The 20,474-nt window shown below is 45.6% G+C and overlaps 3 protein-coding genes across 10 annotated transcripts in view; 1 reads left to right on the top strand and 2 right to left on the bottom strand.

The window, feature by feature from the left end:
• The window catches only part of SMC1A (structural maintenance of chromosomes 1A), a 47,720-nt gene extending 47,454 nt beyond the window's left edge, over positions 1–266 (bottom strand). For both annotated transcript variants that reach the window (XM_049872583.1, XM_049872585.1), the window contains exon 1: positions 61–266. In XM_049872583.1, the coding sequence (XP_049728540.1) occupies positions 61–169 (109 nt within the window). In that variant the 5' untranslated portion in view covers positions 170–266. The remainder of the gene's footprint in view (positions 1–60) is intronic.
• RIBC1 (RIB43A domain with coiled-coils 1) lies at positions 253–17,722 on the top strand. Of its 7 annotated transcripts, XM_049872610.1 has the most exons (10): positions 253–538; positions 851–965; positions 2,871–3,850; positions 9,249–9,336; positions 10,535–10,651; positions 11,905–11,986; positions 12,196–12,540; positions 16,450–16,568; positions 16,974–17,368; positions 17,481–17,722. In XM_049872610.1, the coding sequence occupies exons 4-10, from the start codon at positions 9,256–9,258 to the stop codon at positions 17,560–17,562; spliced, it is 1,221 nt and encodes a 406-aa protein (XP_049728567.1). In that variant the 5' UTR covers positions 253–538; positions 851–965; positions 2,871–3,850; positions 9,249–9,255; the 3' UTR covers positions 17,563–17,722. The 7 variants fall into 7 exon arrangements, with proteins under 7 accessions (XP_049728567.1, XP_049728568.1, XP_049728566.1 ...); XM_049872611.1 differs by lacking the exon at positions 2,871–3,850; XM_049872609.1 differs by having other exon boundaries at positions 851–3,429.
• A 129-nt stretch (positions 17,723–17,851) lies between these two features.
• HSD17B10 (hydroxysteroid 17-beta dehydrogenase 10) lies at positions 17,852–20,269 on the bottom strand. Its single transcript, XM_049872636.1, has 6 exons — positions 20,163–20,269; positions 19,644–19,808; positions 18,831–18,995; positions 18,573–18,701; positions 18,383–18,491; positions 17,852–18,185 (listed from the first exon to the last, which is right to left on the bottom strand). Exons 1-6 carry the CDS (start codon positions 20,187–20,189, stop codon positions 17,995–17,997), a joined length of 786 nt encoding a protein of 261 aa, XP_049728593.1. The 5' UTR covers positions 20,190–20,269; the 3' UTR covers positions 17,852–17,994.
• Positions 20,270–20,474: the final 205 nt, after the last annotated feature.

Raw genomic sequence — 20,474 nt, 5'->3', positions numbered from 1 at the left:
GTCGCCGGACAGGGGGTCCAGGCCGGGACGTGCGCGAGGCCGCGGCCAGGTTTATCTCACCAGAGCCATTAGGTCCAATGATGGCTGTGAACCTCTGAAATGGTCCGATGATCTGTCGCCCCTTATACGACTTAAAGTTCTCGATCTCAATCAGTTTCAGGAAACCCATGACGCCGAAGGCGCCGGCAGCGGTACGAGAGGCCGCGCCGTACGCCCTAGAACTCGGTAGCCCGCGCGGGAAACACCGCAGTGCAAGCCGGGTGGACGGCAAGTCTCGCGAGAATGAGTCCAACCCAACGGGATTTCCGGTGTCCGTAGCGAGCGAGACCACGGGGCGGGGCCTTCGGTTTAGCGTGGAAGTTTTGTGGATCCGTTGCCGGGGCGCGGGCTTACGACAGGCATTTGAGCCCCACCGCTCTTTACTGTTGCCTTGGCAACACAAACCGCTGCTGCAGCCGAATGTATCCTTGAGGAGGCGGTGTCGGGAGGTCTGGCGAGACTAGAGCCCACTGTTTCTGAAAATCAGAAGTCGCAGCAGGTTAGGCCCCGCAGGGCAAGAGGAAAATGGGAGCTCGGCTCTGGCTTTAGCCTGGCCAGCTAGAGGGCTCGGACAAGGGATCGGGAATTAGAAGGACACCGGGGAGCCGAGGGCTGACGGGAAGGAGGGACCGGCGGGAAGATCGTTGTTAGGTGAGCTCAGACTTTGCTGAGGGTGGGGTGGAGTTGGAGGAGGGATGGAGTGTGAAGGAAACTGTGGGGACTCCGGGCGACAGGGTTGTAGGCTGGGGAAGCCTGTGGTCTGAGATACAACCTTTGTCGCCTGCCTCCCTCCCTCCTGTTCTCCAAGCAGAATTCTGAGACTGCCACCATAGCCCAAGAACAGACTTGGACCTAAGCCACTTGTTGGCTACTTGAACCCAGACCCAACCTGGGAGCTTCAACACCGGGACTCCTTGACGAGAAAGGTATTTTGAGTACCCCCAGGAATCAGGGTCCCTAAATCAATGCTCCCCACCTGACTAGGGACCTGCAGTCTGGGTAGGAGAGGCCCTAGCCTGTCCCCTTGAGTTGCTACCTCCTATCCTTCTACATCAGCCACCAGAGATATTAATATGAATATGTTATCCACTCACTTAAAACCCTTCAATAGCTTCCCTCAGGACAAAGCCTAGAGCCCTTAGCCTGGTATTCAGGGACCTTCTTGGCCTCTACTTTGTCTGGGATCAGAGATGATGACTTTTGAGCTGGACTCTGAGGATGACAAGAAGCTTACCAGGTGGACAGAGACAGGTGGGGATGGGAGGGCAGCATTCCAGACACATGGACTATTGTATACAAAGAGTTATATGAGATATCATGAAGTAATACTTAGTTGTGTGTCTGGAACTAGGCTTTTAGATTTTCTTTTACCCTTCAGGATGGCCTTGTCTGTCCTCCCTACCAAGTATGACTCCTAGGAGAACCCCTAGAATCTGCGAGTGGCTGGATGAGTCAGAATTACTTATTGATTATGGTGGCAGATGGAGCAGGTGGGCTGGGGTTGGTGCCATTCTCAGGCTTAGACATGAAAAGAGTTGGGTGGCTGCCATAGCCATTCCTGTGACTTTAAAAAAAAAAGATGTCTGAAGGCTGGAAAGAGTCCTAAAGACTTAGGACAAGTTCAGGAAAGTGAGAAAGCCTGGTTGACAGGATTTAATAGAGGAGCCATAAATGAAGTTCAGTTTGGAAAAGCAGGAGCAGGCTGAGGGGATAAAATGACCAAAGGACAGAAATCTCATAATTCATAGAGAACTATAGTTTCATCTCTAAAAGATGAGATGGAGCTAGGGGAAAAAATTAAGTTCTTATCACACACCATACACAAAATACAGTTCTAAATAGACTAAAAACTTAGATGAGAAAAGCAGAACTTTAGAAATTTTAGAAGAAAATATAGGAGAATATCTTTATGACCACAGGGTAAGGAGGGATTTCTCCAAATATAAAAACTACTAAGGTGTTGCAGTGCTTAAGTGCTCAGCTGCTAACCAAAAGGTTGGCGGTTTGAACCCATCAGCCACTCTGCAGGACAAAGGACCTGGCAATCTGCTCCCATAAAGATTACAGCCTAGGAAACCCTATGGGGCAGTTCTACTCGGTCATATAAGGGTCAGTACTACTGAGTCGGAATCAACTTGATGGCACACAACAACAACTAAGCTTAAAGGAAAAGTGGTAATTTGACTACATTCAAAATACATCTTAAAGAAAGTAAAAAGATAAGCAAGTGCACACAGAAAGCTTCAAAAGTACTGGTAATGTTCTATTCTCTGGGTGCTATGGAGGGTTCACAGGTGTTCATTTTATTGTTGTGCTTCATAACTTGCATGTGTGTTAACCATATCTTTCTATGTATCAATTGATACCATAAAAATCATTGTAAAATAATAAAGTGAAAAGACAAGCCTCACGTTTGGAGAAGATATTTGCCGCACTTAAATTAAGAAATGATTGTTGTTGTTAGGTGCCATCAAGTTGGTTCTGACTCACAGAAACCCTATGTGCAACAGAATAAAACACTGCCCGGTCCTGCACATTGAGCCCATTGTTGCAACCACTGTGTCAATCCATCTTGTCAAGGTCTTCCTCTTTTTTGCTGACCCTCTGTGTTACCAAGCGTGATGTCGTTCTCCAGGGACTGGTCCCTCCTGATAACATGTTCAAAGTATGTGAGATGAAGTCTTGCCATCCTTGCTTCCAAGGAGCACTCTGGCTGTGCTTCTTCTAAGACAGACTTGTTCGTTCTGGAAGTCCATGGTATATTCAGTATTCTTTGCCAGCACCATAACTCAAAGGCATCAATTCTCCGGTATTTCTTATTCATTGTCCAGCTTTTCCACGCCTATGAGGTGACTGACAATATCATGGCTTGGGTCAGGTAGGTATACCTTAGTCCTCAAAGTGACATCTTTGCTTTTCAACACTTTAAAAAGTATTTTGCAGATTTGCCCAATGTAATATGTTGTTTGATTTCTTGACTGCTGTTTCCATGGGCATTGATTGTGGACCCAAGTAAGATGAAGTCCTTGATAACTTCAATATTTTCTCCACCCATCATGATGTTGCTTAAAGGTCCAGTTGTGATGATTTTTGTTTTCTTTATGTTGACGTGTAATCCATACTGAAGGCTGTAGTCTTTGATCTTCATCGGTAAGTGCTTCAAGTCCTCTTCGCTTACAGCAAGCAAGGTTGTGTCATCTGCATATCTCAGGTTGTTAATAAGTCTTCCTTCAATCCTGTTGCCCCATTCTTCATATAGTCCAGCTTCTTGGATTATTTGCTCAGCATACAGATTGAATAAGTATGGTGAAAGGATACAACCCTGACGTACACCTTTCCTGACTTTAAATCATGCAGTATCCCCTTGTTCTGATTGAACGACTGCCTCAGGTAAACATCTTTCTGGCATTCTCTGCTGTCAGCCAGGATTCATCTGATATCCCTCGTTCCACATCCTCTCCTGAATCCAACTTGGATTTCTGGCAGTTCCTTGCCGATGTACTGCTACAATTGTTTTTTTATGTTCAGCAAAATTTTACTTATATGTGATACTAATGATTGTCTTGGTCTTCTAGTGCTGCTGTAACAGAAATACCACAAGTAGATGGTTTTAACAAAGAGAAATTTATTCTCTCACAGTCTAGTAGGCTACAAGTCCAAATTCGGGACGTCAGCTCCAGGGGAAGGCTTTCTCTCTCTCTGCTCTGGAGGAACTTCCTTTTCATCAATCTTCCCTTGGTCTGGGAGCATCTTAGCACAGGAACCTCAGGTCCAGAGAACATGCTCTGCTTCTGGCACTGCTTTCTTCGTGGTATGAGGTCCCCATGTCTCACTGCTTACTTCTCTTTTTTTTAATTTTTATTGTGCTTTAAATGAAAGTTTTGCTTCTCTCTTTTATATCTCAAAAGAGATTGGCTTAAGACACTGTCTAATCTTGTAGATCTCATCAATATAACTGCCGCTAATCCATCTCATTACATCATAGTGATAGGATTTATAACACATAGGGAAATCACATCAGATGACAAAATGGTAAACAATCATGCAATACTGGGAATCATGACCTAGCCAAGTTGACAGACATTTTTAGGGGACAGAATTCAATCCATAACAATGATATTGTTTGATAATTTCCACCTTCTGTTGGATCACCTTTCTTTGGAATGGGCACAAATATGGATCTCTTCCAGTCAGTTGGCCAGGTAGCTGTCTTCTAAATTTCTTGGCATAGACAAGTGAGCACCTGCAGCACTGCATCCCTTTGTTGAAACATCTCAATTGGTATCCTGTCAATTCTTGGAGCCTTGTTTTTCACCAGTGCCTTCAGTGCAGCTTGGACTTCTTCCTTCAGTACTATCAGTTGTTGATCATATGCTGATTACTGGTTATTGGAATGCAAAAGTTGGAAACAAAGAAGAAAGATTGATAGTTGGAAAATATGGCCTTGGTAATAGAAACAATGCTGTAGATCGCACAACAGAATTTTGCAAAATCAATGGCTTATTCATTGCAAATACCTTTTTTCAACAACATGAACGGCTACTATACATGTGGACCTCACCAGATGGAAAACACAGGAATCAAATCAACTACACCTGTGGAAAGAGACATGGAAAAGCTCAATATCATCAGTCAGAACAAGGCCAGGGGCATACTGCAGAACAGACCATCAATTGCTCATAAGCAAGTTCAAGTTGAAGCTGGAGAAAATTAAAACTAGGCCGTAAGACCCAAAATACGACTTTGAGTATATCCCACCTTAATTTGGAGACCATCTCAAGAATAGATTTGACTCATTGAACACTAATGACCAAAGACCAGAGGCGTTGTGGCATGACATCAAGGACATCATATATTAAGAAGGCAAAAGGTCATTAAAAAGACAGGAAAGAAAGAAAAGGCCAAAACGGATGTCAGAAGAAACTGTGAAACTTGCTCTTGAATGTACAGCAAGCAACTAGAGCGAATGGAAGAAATAAGTAAAAGAGCTGAACAGACTTCAAAGGATGGCTCAAGAAGACAGAGTATTATAATGAAATGTGCAAAGACCTGGAGTTAGAAAACCAAATGGGAAGAACACACTTGCCATTTCTCAAGCTGAAAGAGCTGAAGAAAAAATTCAAGCCTCAAGTTGCAATTTTGAAGGGCTCTATGGGTAAAACATTGAACAATGCAGGAAGCACCAAAAGAAGATGGAAGGAATACACAGAGTTACTCTACCAGAATGAAATGGTCCATGTTCAGCCATTTCAGGTGGTAGCATATGATCAAGAAATGATTAGTGTGTGGAATATGTAAGGAATTCCTAAAATTAATAGGAAAGAGACAAACAACCTGATTTTTTTTAAATGGACAGATATGAATAAGTACTTCACAGAAGAGTAAACAAAAATACCCCAAAACACATGAAAATATGTACAACCTCATTAGCAATAAGGAAAATTCCAATTAATCAATAATTATAATTTTATACCCACAACTGGCAAAAATTAAGAAGTCTGATAACCAAGTGTTGGTTAGGATGTGGAGTGACCAGAACTCTATACACTGTTGTAAACTGATATCAATATAATATGATTGTATTGATGCAATTTAGCATTATCTTGTAAAGTTAAGTATGCATATACCCTGCCATCCAGCACTTCCACTCCTAGGTATATGCTAGAGACTCTCCCACCTGTATATATAGAAGTCCTTTTTAATCTACAGTTTCCCCCTTCCTCTTTTTCTCTTGTATTTCTTTTTAATAAACTGGGTTGTTTCTTGAACCTACTTCATTCAGGCTTTTATTGCCACACTCTACCAAAATTGCTCTGTCACTGTCAATAACCCTCATGCTACTAAATCAGTCAAGTTCTCAGTCCTCATCTCAATCCATCATCAGTTGATCACTCTCTCCTCCTAGAAGCACTTTATTTCCCTTGGCTTCTAAGACACCACACTCTTTAGGTTTTTCTTTCACTTCACTGACCACTCCTCCTTAGCTTCGTGTGCTGGCTCCTCATCTCCCTGTCTCCTCTGCCCTGGCTTCTCAGCTTTCTGGGGTATTCTTATCTATCTACACATCCTTATAGATCTCATAAATTCTCACAGTCTTAAGTTTCTTTGTATCAGTCAAGATAGGTTAAATTATGCTGAGGTCACACACAACCCCGAAATCTTAGTAGTTTACAAAAACAAAGGTCATTTCTCACTCATTCTTGTCAGTTGTGGGCTGAAACAGCAGCCCTTACCTGGGATACTGCCTGGGTTACTCATAGTCTTGTAGCAGAGAGTGAAAAGAAAAAGTAGCCATCCTGTAATAGCTTTTAGTACTGCTTGGGCATGACAGATGTAAATTCTCTTCACACTGCCAGGGCAAAGCAAATCATGTGGCTAACCTTGATGTCAATGACGTGGGATGTATAATCCCTCGGAAGGGAGGAGCACCAAATATTTTTGAACAGTAATAAAATTTACCATACCATCTGTATGCAATCAATTCCAAGGTTTATGTTCTCAGCTCATATCTCTCTCCTAAACTCTAGACATCTCTACTCGGATATCTAAATAGACCTCTCAAACTCAACATGCCCAAAACTGATCTGGTCCTTCCCCCCCATACTTGCTCTGCCCGCACAAACTGTTCAGTTAATAGCAACTCCATCCCTCTGATTGCTCAGGCCCAAATGCTTGAAGTTACTCTCTCACACACTCTCACAATCTGCATATCCAGTCTGTCAGGAAATTCTGTCAGCTCTGCCTTCAAAATATGTCCAGAATCTAAGCAACCAAGGTGTCCATCAACGGATGAATGGGTAAAGAAATTGTGGTATATTCACACAATGGAATAGTACGCATCGATAAAGAACAGTGACGAATCTGTGAAACATTTCATAAGATGGAGGAACCTGGAAGGCATCATGCTGAGCGAAATTAGTCAGAGGCAAAAGGACAAATATTGTATAAGATCACTATTATAAGATCTTGAGAAATAGTACAAACCGAGAAGAACACATACTTTTGTGGTTACGAGGAGGGGAGGGAGGGAGAGGGTTTTTTACTGATTAATTAGTAGATAAGAACTGCTTTAGGTGAAGGGAAGGACAACACTCAGTACATGGAAGGTCAGCTCAATTGGACTGGACCAAAAGCAAAGAAGTTTCCGGGATAAAATGAATGCTTCAAAGGTAAGCGGAGCAAGGGCGGGGGTTTGGGGACCATGGTTTAAGGGGACTTCTACGTCAACTGGCAAAATAATTCTGCATCCCACTTTGAAATGTGGCATCTGGGGTCTTAAATGCTAACAAGCGGCCATCTAAGATGCATCAATTGGTCTCAACCCACCTGGAGCAAAGGAGAATGAAGAACACCAAGGTCACATGACAACCCAGAGCCCAAGAGACAGAAAGGGCCACATGAACCAGAGACCTACATCATCCTGAGACCAGAAGAACTAGTTGGTGCCCGGCCACAATCGATGACTGCCCTGACAGGGTGCACAACAGAGAACCCCTGAGGGAGCAGGAGATCAGTGGGATGCAGACCCCAAATTCTCATAAAAAGACCGTACTTAATGGTCTGACTGAGACTAGAGGAATCCCGGCGGTCATGGTCCCCAAACCTTCTCTTGGCACAGGACAGGAACCATTCCCGAAGACAACTCATCAGACATGAAAGGGACTGGACAGTGGGTAGGAGAGAGATGCTGATGAAGAGTGAGCTAATTATATCAGGTGGACACTTGAGACTGTGTTGGCATCTCCTGTCTGGAGGGGGGATGGGAGGATAGAGTTGGAAGCTGGCAAAATTGTCATGAAAGGAGAGACTGGAAGGGCTGACTCATTAGGGGGAGAGCAAGTGGTGTACGGAGTAAGATGTATAAACTTATATGTGACAGTCTGACTTGATTTGTAAACGTTCACTTGAAGCTCAATAAAAGTTAATAAAAAAAAAATATGTCCAGAATCTGACCACTTCTCACCACCGCTGCTGCTAACTAACCTGGTCTGAGTCACCATCATCTCTTGTCTGGGCAACTGCAATAGCCTCTTGACTGATCTCTCTTCTTCTAGCCTTGCTCCCTCCCCCCGCCAGTCTAAACACAGTAGCCAGAACCAAAAAAAAAAAAAAACCAAAATCGTTGCTGTTGAGTCAAAACCCTCCAATGGCTGCGTGTTTCTCTCAGGGTAAAAGCCAAGGTCTATGAAGTCTACATAGGCTTATAAAGCCCTATATGATCTGCCTCCCCCCGCCATCATCTCTCTAATATCATTTCCTACCTACCTCTCCTTCACTCATTCCAGCCAGACTTGCCTCCTTGCTGTTCCTTGAACATATCCCTCCCATGCTTCCACCTTTAAAACCTTCGCATTTGCTGTTTCCTCTGCCTGGAATGCTCTGCCCACAGATATCTGCACGGATAATTCTCTCAACTTCTTCAAGTATTTGCTCAGATATTACCTTCTCAATTATGCATCCCTGACTTCCATATTTAAATTTATAATATTCCCCCATTTCCCTAGTGCTTCCAATTTCCCTTATTTTGCTCTATATTTTTTCCCTTGTTGCCATTGATTCCACCTCATGACAACCATACATGTCCAGAGTAGAACTGCTTCATAGGGTTTTCAAGGCCGTGACCTTTTGGAAGCCGATCAACAGGCCTGTCTTCCAAGGCACCTTTTGGTTGGTTCAAACCCCCAACCTTTCAGCTAGTAGTAGAGTGCTTAATTTTTTGTGCCGCCATCATCTTCTTATGAACTATTTAATGTACATATTATGTTTTACTCTTTATTGTCTGTCTACTCCCACTAGAAAGTAACCTCCATGAGAGCTGAGATTTTTGTTTTGTTCCCTGATATCTCCCAAATACTTAGTAGGCACTCCACAAATATTTATTAAACAATGGATGAATGTTGAGTGAAAAAAAAAAAGATGCAGAAAGTACATACAACATGATATTTTGTGAAGTTTGAAAACGAGAAAACTTGAAAAAAAATTGTTCAGGGACTGAACTCACACACACGATATATTTATAAATGTAAAAAAATTTGCATAGTTGTCACCTCTTGGGGTTAGGATGAGGGAGAAAAGACAGGACACTCCAATGGTGTTGATAATGTTCTATTTCTTAGGTTGGGGAGTTGGTCCTTGGGTCCTTCTTTTATCATGCTTCCTAACTTACATGTGGGTTTTATATATTTTCTTGTCTGTATCAAATATTTCAGTTAAAAAATGGTGGAAAAAAATGGGAACCAGCCACAGGAGTTGAAGAATAGTGTTCCAAACAGGAACACCACGTACAAAGGTTCTGAGGTGAGAACAGTTGTGTTGGAGGACTTGACTGGAGGCCAGTATGCCTGGAGCACTGTAAGCAAGGGAGACAGTTGCAAGAGTTTAATGGGATTGTGCAGGGACTGGATCTTGAAAGCCCACAGTAAGGAGTTTGGATATGATTTTAAGTGCAGTGGGAAGCCATTGGAGGATCTTAAGCAGGCGAGAGATATGATCACACTTGAAATAGTTTTTTTGGCTGTGGCTTTAGCTCATGCATATGCCAAAAGTGGGTTTCCCAAAATGAGGACACAGGAAAATTTAAGTCCTATAGCCTTCCATTTGGTGAAAGAATAAGTAATAAAAAATAAAGGGGGAAATTTATTTCAGAAAAGAAAGCTTATTCTGGGTTTCTGTTATAAGTGGGCTGCAGGAGACAACAGAGGAAGCTGGAAGAGTGGTAGACTGTGGCAGGAAGGTGATAATGGTGGGAGCCATCAGAAACAAATTGGGAATGTATTTTGAAAGGAGTGAGGGAAAGGGTTAAAGGATGCTTCCTGGGTTTTTGACCTGAGCAATTTGGTGAATGGTGGTGCCATTTACTGAGATGGGGAAAACTGAGTAGAGCATAATGAGAAAGGGGGCAGTGTTACAAATGAGTTTGAGGCTAGAAGGTGAGTAGAGACAAAGAATCTTATCTAGCAAAGGAGTTTGGACCTTACCTTGTAGGCAGTGAGTAAAAACAAACAAAACCAAACCCATTGCTGTTGAGTCAATTCCAACTCATGGCAACCCTAGATGTTTCAGAGTAGACTGTACTTTCTAGGGTTTTCGATAGCTATAATCTTATGGAAGTAGATCGCCAGGCTATTCTTCCAAGGCACTGCTGGGTAGATTCAAACTTTGTTTTTTAAGTTGCTTTTAAAGATTTTAAGCTGAGGAGTGTCATGGTTAGGTTTGCTTTCAGAAAGATCACTGTGGTAGCCAGTTCAGAGAAAGAACTAGAGAGTATAACACTGGAGTAAGGGAGGCCAGTGAGGCTCCCAGGGATATTGTGTGGCACCAGATTGTGAGACCTGAATTAGGAAGGTGACAGCAGAGATGGAGAACACAGATAATGCAATATATTAGGAATTAAAATCAGTAGGAATAAATACTATAGGAGGAAAGAAAGGAGGGAGGCATAATCAAGGATGATGGTAAGCACTGATTAGCCATTTTGCTTCACCTTTGCTCCAAGATGTATAAGGTAGGCCTCTCATCAGATCCCAAGGAGTTGGCAGCCATTGAGGCTAGAAAAAATCGAGAAAAGGAGCGACAGAGCCGATTCTTCAATGTGCGGAACCGAGTCATGGGGGTGAGTGGGCAGCAGGAACTATTTCTCGGGACCACGGGCCTGAAGAGGAATATTGCAGGGCCCATTATAGCCCTTTCCTTGATTGCAATAGGCCCTAGAGCTGGAAATGAAGGAGAGTAGAAGGCACCCACCCTACATGCCTGGGAAGTCTGGGGGAAGAAGAGCCAGTGACAACTAACTCTTCTTGGGTCACCTCTGGACCATGTGGCCTGGTTCTCAAAGTACAAGCAACATGGAGCCAAAAGAGGTCTAAAGAAATATTTGGTATTGTATATGCCTAAACTACCTCTGGAGGGCTATATAAGAAACTGGTAACCTGAGTGAGGGACACTTACTCTTCACTAAATTGTATTCCTTTTTGTAGTATTTTGGAACATTTTAAATGAATTACAATCAAAATAAAGAGAAATTATTGATAGTTTAGGGGAAAAAAAAAAGATCATCAGATGAGTGTATAGAGGGGGATGGAGCATGGTATTCTGGAAAAGACACCAGACTTATGTTCAAGGGCCAGGTCTGCTGTTTACTAGATGTGTGTCTTCTCTGAGCTCCAGTCTCCTTCTCTGTAAAATGAGGCTAAATAAAGGAAGTTTTGAGATGACGAGTAACATATGGTAGTAGGTCTGAAAACCAGAGCTTAGCACCTGACATGAGTAAGTAGTTGGCTTAGGGATGAGTGGTCTGATTGAGATCTATTTGGCAAATGTTTCCTCAGACCTTGCTCTGTGCCAAGCAGTGTGTTGGGTAGTGGGGATAAGGCCCAGTTTGCCTTTTAAAAGGGCTCACAATCTAGTGAAGGAGATAATAGATACAGACTTCAGTATAATGTGGACAGTGGGTCCTACAATCCATGGGAGTAGCACCAGCCAGAGGGATTAGGAAGGTGAAGTCTGAGCTGGTCCTAAAGGATGAATAGCAGATCAGATATAGAAGGGAGGAAAGAGTGTTCCAAGGGGAGAGCAGCTTGTAAAAGACCTATAGGTTTGAAACAGCCTAAGATGTGCAGAGAACTATAAGCAGAGTTTCTAAGGCTACTGTTAGAGTGGGACAAGGGAAGAGATGAGGATAGAGAAGGGGGCACAGGCTAGATCATTGGAGGACTTAGAAGCCATGCTCAGGTATTGGAACTTCATCCAGTAGGTACTGGGGATCTATAGGATTTTGGATTAGGTAAATTATAAACAGTTTGTTGTTGTGCATCCAAGGCCTCTAATGGGCCCCTACCCTTACTTAGCTCATTTCTTTGGAATCAGGTGGATGTTGAAGCACTAAATAGCCAGGTTGCAGAGCGAAAACTTCAGGAGGCAACAGAGCGGAGCAGGGATGCAGCTTATGGTAAAAGCCCAAGGCCAGGGGCTGGGTGGGGCGTTGGGGAGGTAATGTAAGGGCCTGAGTGGGCTGAAGTTGGGCAGCTGTGGCTGTGAGTGGGGCATGAGGGCTGGGGGTGGTAGGGTAAATCAGATGGGCCTTGGGAGCAGAGGCCATACTGGGTGGGCTCTGTCTCTCCCATGGTGCCTTCTTCATGTCCCTGCCACTACCTCTAGGTACCAACCAGGTGCAGTATGATTTAGTAGCCCAAATGCTAGAGAAGGAAGAGGCAGAAAGGACACGTCGGTTGGCCAAGAAAACCCAGGAGTTTCAGGAGCAGAAGCAGCAGCTCAAGAATAGACGTGAATTTGACCTTTGGGATCCAGACAGACTTCAGAAGGAGTTTCTAGCCCACCTTGGTGACAGGGATCCCCACTGTGGCCCAGCCAGCCTCCAGTGCTTTTCTGGAGAGGATCTGGACAGGGCTACATGCCTGCGAATGCAGCAGGACCAGTTCAGGTACAGCCTGGAGAGGCAACTGCAGGAACAGCAGCGAGCCAGAGTTGATGAAAAGTGTGCAGGTAAGCAGCAAGGCTCTCTAGACTCAGAGATATAGGTGCTGGTGGGAAGTTGTCCTGAGCCAGGTTCAGTACCCAGGAGACCAGAACTGTGTGGGGAGGTCCAATTCCCCATGGGGCTGATGTTGAAAGTTTAGATTATGCAGACCCCAACCTCCCTGACTTCCGTCTGTCTGACAGTGTAGCCATTGCTCCTTGATTAGCCGTTACTCGGAGGCAGTGCAGTACAGACAGACCTAATGGCTCTGCCACTCACTAGCTGGTTTGGGAAAAGTTTATTTTCTTCTCTGTACTCTGGTTTCCTCATCTTTAAAACGGATAATCCATACCACATAGAGTTCTTAAGAGAATAAAATGAGATACTGTATGTAAGGTATAAGCATCAGTGCTCAATTTTTTACTGTATTGGAGCTCTGGTCATCCAGTGGTTAAGTGCTATGGCTGCTAACCAAAAGGTCAGCAGTTCAAAGCTGTTCTATTACACCATTTATCATAGTTGTAACTAATTATGGATGTATTTGTTAATGTCTGTCTTCACTCCAAAATGTCAACTCACTGAAGATGAACCGTATCTATCATTACCACCCCTGTATCCCTAGTTGCCTAGTACAATGTCTCCCACGGTGCCAGGAGCTCAGTAAATCATTGTTGAATTAACAATTGAACAAAATAAACAAGACAGGGGCCCCTGCCTTCCAGGAACCCACAGAGTCACGCCTTTCAGAAAGTCACAGTTTAGATTAAAAGGAAAAGATATGTACACAAGTCACTCATCAGCAAATATTTATGCTTTAACCCTGTGTTATGTACTGTGACAGATACTATGATAGTATATATAGGACATGGAAGAAACATCAATATGAATGGTCAGTTCTCATAAGGACAGGGAGGCACAGTGTGCAGGCTGACTGTCAGGAACTGAGTTTGGAAAGTTGTATAAAATTTTGCTGGAGTGGGGTAAGGAAACAGAAAAAAGCCATTCTAATTTTTTTAAGCAGAGAAAGCAGCAGGAACAAGAGCACCAGGGCTGTAAATGGTCTGTGTATTAAGGGTATGTTGTAGAAGGTCAGAGGAAGAGAAAATGCACAAGAACCTACTACACCAAACTAAGAAATTTTGACTTTATCATGTAGGCAGTGGGTAACTACTTAAGGGTTTTAAGCAGCAGAGTGACAAGACCATCAGCAAATATTAAGCTACCTACTTTGTGCCTGGCACAGTGAACAAAACAGAAAAATCCTGGCTCTCATGGAATTCACATTCTAATGCGGGTAGACAGACACAATAAACAAGATAAAATAATGAAGTATATAATACGCAAGGTGGAGATAATTGCTAGAAAGAAAAACAAAGCACAAAAGGGGTATAGGGACTTTTGGAGGGAGGTGGACAGTTGCAATTTTAAATAAAGCCTTACCGAGGTAACATTTGAATACAGTTCTGAAATGAGGGAGTGAACCATTCAAATACCTGAGGAAAGAGCTGTCCAGGCAGAGGAAATAGCTAGTGTAAAGGTCATGAGGCAAGAGAGAGTGTGCCTGGAAGGTTCAAGAAATAGCAGTGGGGCCAGAGTGGCTAAAACAGAATAAACAAGGGGGAAGAGTGGTAGGAAGTGAGGTCAGAGAGGTGATAGGAGCCAGATTGAATAGACCAGGTAGACATGGTGAGGATTTCAGCTTTTACCAAGGAAGATAGGGATCACAGGGTTTTGAGCACTGGAGTCACATGATTCGTGTTTTAGCAGATAATTCTGTCAGCCAATTTGGCAGTTGGATTACAAAGGAAGAACCAGAGGCAGGGAGACCAGGTGGAAGACTACTGAAGCCAAGAAGAGGTGATTGGCAGGCAGGCATGTAGCTGTATGATCCTGAAGTTCAGGGGCAGTCTGAGCTGGAGGGAGAGATCTGGGAGCCGTCAGCATGGAGGGGTAAATGAACAGAATGCTAAGTGTAGAACGTGGAGAAAGAATGAGCCAATGATGCACTCTGTGAGGACAAGGGTCAGGGCTGTCCTATTAACCACTATAACCCCAGTGATTTAAACAGTGTCTGACACACAGTGGATGTTCAGTATCTTGAGTAAATGAACAAGTAGAGGAAGAAAAAAAAATTTTTTTTGAGATGCCCACAACAAAGACTGGGAAGGAATCAGGGACGTAGTAAGAAGAGATGCATAAAATAATGGTGATGATAATAGCAGCAGCAGCTAACCTTTATTGAGTGCCAGACATTGTGCTAAAGCACTTTATACTTATTAACTCATTTAATACTTACAACAGCTTTGAGGCAAGTACTAGTATTACCTTCATTTTCAGATGAGGAAACTAAAGAACAGAGATGTTACGTAACTTGCCCAAAGTCATATACCTAGTGGGTGATAGAGGCAGGAAGTGAACTCAGGCAGGCTGGTCCTAGAACCTGTGCTTTCAACCACTATGCCATGCTTGCCTTCTCTCAGTCACCAAGTGGAGACTCAGAAGCCAAGGGAGGAGTTTCAAAGAGAGAGTAGTCAATAATGTCAAATCCCCTGGAAACTTCCAATCAGATAAAACAGAAACTGTCTAATGGATTTGGAAATTAGGAGTATTTGGTGATTTTTGTCAGAGCAGTTTCAGTGGCACTGTGGGGCCAGCTGCCACTTGGCAGCAGGCAGACTTATGAGAAGGCAAAGTGATGCTACAGGGACAGCAGAAGGCTCAGGGAGAACATGGAGTTTAACAGAAGGGCCATGGACTAAGACCTACTGCTTCCAGATTATATAACCTTGGGCTATTTACTTAACCTCTTTGAGCCTCTCAGTTTTCCCATCTGGAAAATGGAGCTGATCCTTTGCTCTCTGGGTTGCTGTGAAAATTAAAATGAAACAATATACCCCTATCCTCTCTTCCTCTCCTACCCTTTAGTCTCTGACCTCAGTGTCCCTGTGCTTCTTCAAAACCAAGCCTTCAGCCTTTGCTCTTGACCCCATTCTTCCCTGCCTCGCCCTGGGCTGTGCTCCTTCAGGTATTCCCTGTCCTGTGTTTTCAACGTTTCCCCTTCTACTGACCCATTCTGTACAGGCTGTAAACATGCTTAAATCTAACCCATTTAAAAAAAAAAAAAAAAAAACCTCTCTCAACCCTGTGATCCTCTGGATACTGAATTATCTGTTTTCCTTTATAGCCATAATTTTTCAAAAATCTGCTGCTACTTACTGTCTTTTCTTCCTAACTTTCCAGTCACATCTCAACCCCCTGAAGTCTAATTTCTACCCGCACAACTTCACTGAAACTACTCAATTACCAATGTCCTTTGTGTCATTAGGTACAAGAGGCTCCTTTTAGTCTTTTTTCCTTGACCAGACCTTTCTTGCTGCATTTGACCCTGATCACATCTTCCTTTCTTGATACTCTCTGTTCCTTTGGCTTCCATGACACCACATTCTGCTCATAGCTCTTTGACCACTCCTTTTCTGTCTGCCCTTTGTGTGCTCCCAAAATGCCCTGTATATATCTCTGTCAATGCCTTTACCACATTGGGGTACAGTTATGTTTAATCTGTCTCCCTCACTAGATGAGGAGCTCTCTGAGGACAGCGTCTAATTCAGTGGTATCCTTAGAGCCCAACGACATGTGGACACAGGGTCAGAGAAATGAAATGATTTACCCAAGGTCACATACCTCAGAAGCGGCAGAGCTAGGCATTAGGACCCAAATCTCTTTGGGAAATCTTTCAACTAGTCACTTGAAAAATTCTCGTTGCTGCCACTTTGGCTATCCCTAGCCCCAAAGAGTAGCTCCTTCCACATCCCTACAACTCAAGATACTACCCCCCTCCCAAGCATATATATACATAAAGCTTTGAACAAACGGTTGAATGAGTGAACCAGAAATGGAGCAGGCCAGTACAGTGCCCAGGCCATATTTCTGTGTAGATACGCTTAATGACCAGCTGCGCCTAGGCATGGACAGGCGGGCCACCCACCTGGCAAAGCTGGAGGAGTCCTGTCGAAAGGCCATGATGTGTGCTGTAGCCAATGTCAACAAAGCCCAGGTATGACCTGAGCCATCCAGCGCACTGCGTTCCCCTCCACCCCCAAACAAAGTCCTGGAGAACCTTAGCCACATCATTCCTCCCTCTGCCTAAGGACTCCTCCCTTCACCTAAGGGTTCTCTTAGGGCAAAAGATGCCTCTCCCCACCTCCAGACTCAGGATGATGAGAATAGAGCACTTACTACCTTCCCACCCCAGTCTCTCAGTCTAAGGGCTTCCTGAGGGCAGAGAAGTTCCTTGTCTATTTACCCTTCTCCCCACCCCAGGGGTCATTAAGAGGCTATGCAGTGTCTGCTCCTTCTCTCCCTGAGATAGAGGATAGGGCCATATAACTCCCCTGCCTCAACCACTGAGAGTTCCCCGAGGTTGGGCATTCAAATGTTCACATTCAGGCGGCCCCACCAGGTAGCTGAGCTGGCTGAGCGGCAGCGCCGTGAGCATCATTGCGAACAGGAGGCCAACCTTGTGGATATCCAGAACCAGATCACAAGTGACCTGCTGACCGAGAACCCCCAAGTCGCCCAAAACCCTCTGACTCCCCACCGGGTCCTGCCCTATTGCTGGAAGGGCATGACTCCAGAGCAGAGAGCTGCTATCAGGAAAGTCCAAGAGGTGCAGCGCTGTGAAAAGGACGCACAGTGCCAGGCCAAACAAGCACTGGATGCTGAATGGGAAAGCCAGACCACGCACTTTGCCCAGGCAGCGATGGAGCTGGAGCAGCAGGAGAGAGAACTGTGTGCTGAATTTCAGAGGGGACTGGGCTTCTTCAACCAGCAGCTGGCTAAGGAGCAAAAAGCCCAGTGAGTTCTAGGGAGTAGCAGTGGGGATGAATGCAAGGGAGGGTGGGGAGGGACGTTGAGGGCCAGGGAGAGAGAAAGCACATCAGCTGAGGACTCTGGACTTCTTTCACAGGCAGAATTATCTGAATTCAATAATCTACACCAATCAACCTACAACCCAATATCACCTACAGTTCAATACCAGCAGCCGCTGAGCTCAGGATGGTCTTCTCCCCCTTCTCCATCAAGCTCACAGAGGGCTATGGGTCAAAGAAGAAAATACTGCATATCCCTACCCACAATTCATTCCCCAGTGGGGGGCACTGAGTCAGTACCCCCGCCTTCTACCTAGGTAATAAAGTTTTTCACTGAAATCAAGGACTTGTGTTGTGATAAGACAAAGGTGTGAGGTACTGCTTCTCCCACCCAACACCAGGGCTCCTTTACCCATTTACCTTTCTTCCCCATGCCAGTACCCCCCAGCACATAGCGCCTCCCACTCCCTGTGAGAAATACAGACTTTATTAGGCACAAAGGGTGACTGGTGAGCAGTTACAAAATGGCTGCTGGGATTCCTCTCAAGCTGGAGTCTAGTACCCCAAAGGAATGGGGGGCAGAGGGGGATGCATTCTTTCTGCCCTCTCCTTTCAGGGCTGCATGCGGATGGCACCATCCAGCCGGATGACCTCTCCGTTGAGGAATGGGTTCTCGATTATGGCCTGTACCAGATGAGCATACTCAGAAGGGTCACCCAGTCGGCTGGGGAAGGGCACCTGGCTGGCCAAGAAGTTGCGCACCTTGTCTGGGAGGCTCGTCAGTAGTGGAGTGCCAAACAGGCCTAGACAAGACAGCCAGAGTCAGAGACCCACACTTGCTTTCACATTCACCTAGTCCTTCCTCACCTTAGCCCTATTTCTTGGTATGTTCCTAGGGCCCAGAGATGGGGGGCTGCCACTACTTAGGTGGTACTTTCCCCTCTCAATTGCCCATAGATCCCCCACAGTCCCAGGTATTGCAGGGAGGGAATATGTCTACCTGGAGCAATGGTCATCACCCGAATTCCTATGGGAGCCAGATCCCGAGCAATGGGCAGTGTCATACCCACTATGCCCGCCTTGGAGGCAGAGTATGCAGCTTGTCCAACCTGGAGAAGAAGGAGTGGAGGTCATAGGTGGGGCCCCAACAAGTCACTGAGGAGGCCCAAGCCTTGCCCCTGCCTACATACCTGGCCCTCAAAGGCAGCCACACTAGCAGTGTTGATGATGACTCCACGTTGGCCTCCCTGGTCTGGTTCATTCTGGCCCATTTCTCCAGCCACCAGGCGGATCACATTGAAGGTACCTACGAGATTCACCTGGAGGATGGGTAGAGACATAGTGTAGGACCTGAGGCAGGGGCAGCCTTCTGTCCCCTAAAAGCTTTGGGGTACCCACAGCCAGATAGATGCCTCTTCTCCTACCCAAGGAGAACCTCAAGGTCTTACATTGAGAACTCGCTGGAAGTCCTCCAAGGTATGGGCCTGGCTCCTCTTTAAGTTGTATGTCTTGATGGCCACTGCAATGCCTGCACAGTTGACTGCGACATCCACACAGCCAAACTTTTCTTTTGCTAGAGTCAGGGCTGCTTGCACATCCTTCTCTGAGGTCACCTTCAAAGGGAGAAGTGGAGATGTTATTGCTTCTCCCAGCCCACGATTAAATCTAGGGTGAGGGTGGGGGTGGAAGGCAGGCCAGAAGTGTATAAGCAAGGGAGAAGCCAAGAGAAAGTTATAGTGGAACTTGAGAGAGGAGACTGGGGCTAAGGTGAAAATGTCAGATCCTCTAGGGCAGTGTTTCTAAAGATTTTTCAAATCCGCACACAGTAAATTCACATACTCCTGGAGATGCTCAGTTGCTGTGGATCATAGCACTAATATATCCCTGTTTTGAGAATTATTGATATGAAGATAAACTAGCTTTTCTGTGTCTCTACCTGCTTGATTTCATCAAGCTTTCTGTAGTTTCATAAAAACAAGTTCTCCCACTTACTAAATATAAAATTACAGGACACAATATGCATTTTCAAACTACACATACCCCCTCCAGGAGATTCTGATATGTCCAATCCCCGTCCCCATTCTTGTGAATCCCGGTTCCCATCCCACAGTGCTTGATGGCTCAGGCCAAAAGGGACAAGGACACAAGCTCACTGCCCACATAGATGGCACTCTTATGGGAGGGAGCCCATGGGCTCTCAGGCCGGTGTGGTGTTCGTAGCCTCGGGCACACCCTGGGAGAGGAGAGTTGGCCCCACTTACATCGCCTGGGGCGAAGGCGCAGCTTTTCCCTAACTTCTTGGCTTGGGCAGCCCCATCCGAGTCGGGCAGGTCCAAAAGTACAGCAGAGGCCCCCTGCCCCACCAGTCGCTCCGCGGTGGCTAGGCCTAGACCCGAGGCTCCTCCGGTTATCACGGCAACCAGGCCCTGTTAAGAGGGACACTGTCAGGTGCTACTGCCCGGACCACCCCAACCCTTTCATCTGTCCTTTCTCCAGGCTTCTGCGGGCCCGGGAGTGGGAGCCGGGCGGCTTCTGGTCACCCTTGCGGCGTGGCCCAAGTGTGCCTCCTCCCCTCACCGGCTGGGATCTCTGGGTGATTCATCCCCAGACATCCCACCCTGTCACCCCCACCATATGTGCTTCGGAGTATTGACCTTCATCTCCCGAGCCCAACCGCCACCAAAACCAGGTCTAGACAAGCATGACCCTTTCTCCCAGCACCGATTTCTTCCCACTCGTTCCACGGCCGTGCCGTCCCAACTGAGCAAAGACCGTTCTACCTTCACGCTGCGACACGCAGCAGCCATCTTGCGCAGAACCTCTTCACAGGCAGGTCTGCGCGGGCGCTCGCTGATTGGCCAAGGTGGAGCCACGGGGCGGGGCCGAGGAGGTGGGTCGCCAGTCGCGCAGAAGGTCTGGGCCAGTGTCTACTATTGTTACTGTCCTCTGGCGAGAGCGCAAAGCCCTGACAAGGTGTCCTTAGAGAGTTATTTCGCCCAGTGAAAGAACCCAATAGCTGTACCACAATACCACCACACCCACCGCCTTTTGGCAGGTTGCCAACTCCGCGGGGGAGGGACGTGAGAGTGAGT

Source organism: Elephas maximus, chromosome X (assembly GCF_024166365.1).
Source record: "Elephas maximus indicus isolate mEleMax1 chromosome X, mEleMax1 primary haplotype, whole genome shotgun sequence".
Lineage (NCBI taxonomy): Eukaryota > Metazoa > Chordata > Mammalia > Proboscidea > Elephantidae > Elephas > Elephas maximus.
Note: the sequence above shows the minus strand (reverse complement) of the source record. Positions and strands in the feature narration are given on the sequence as shown.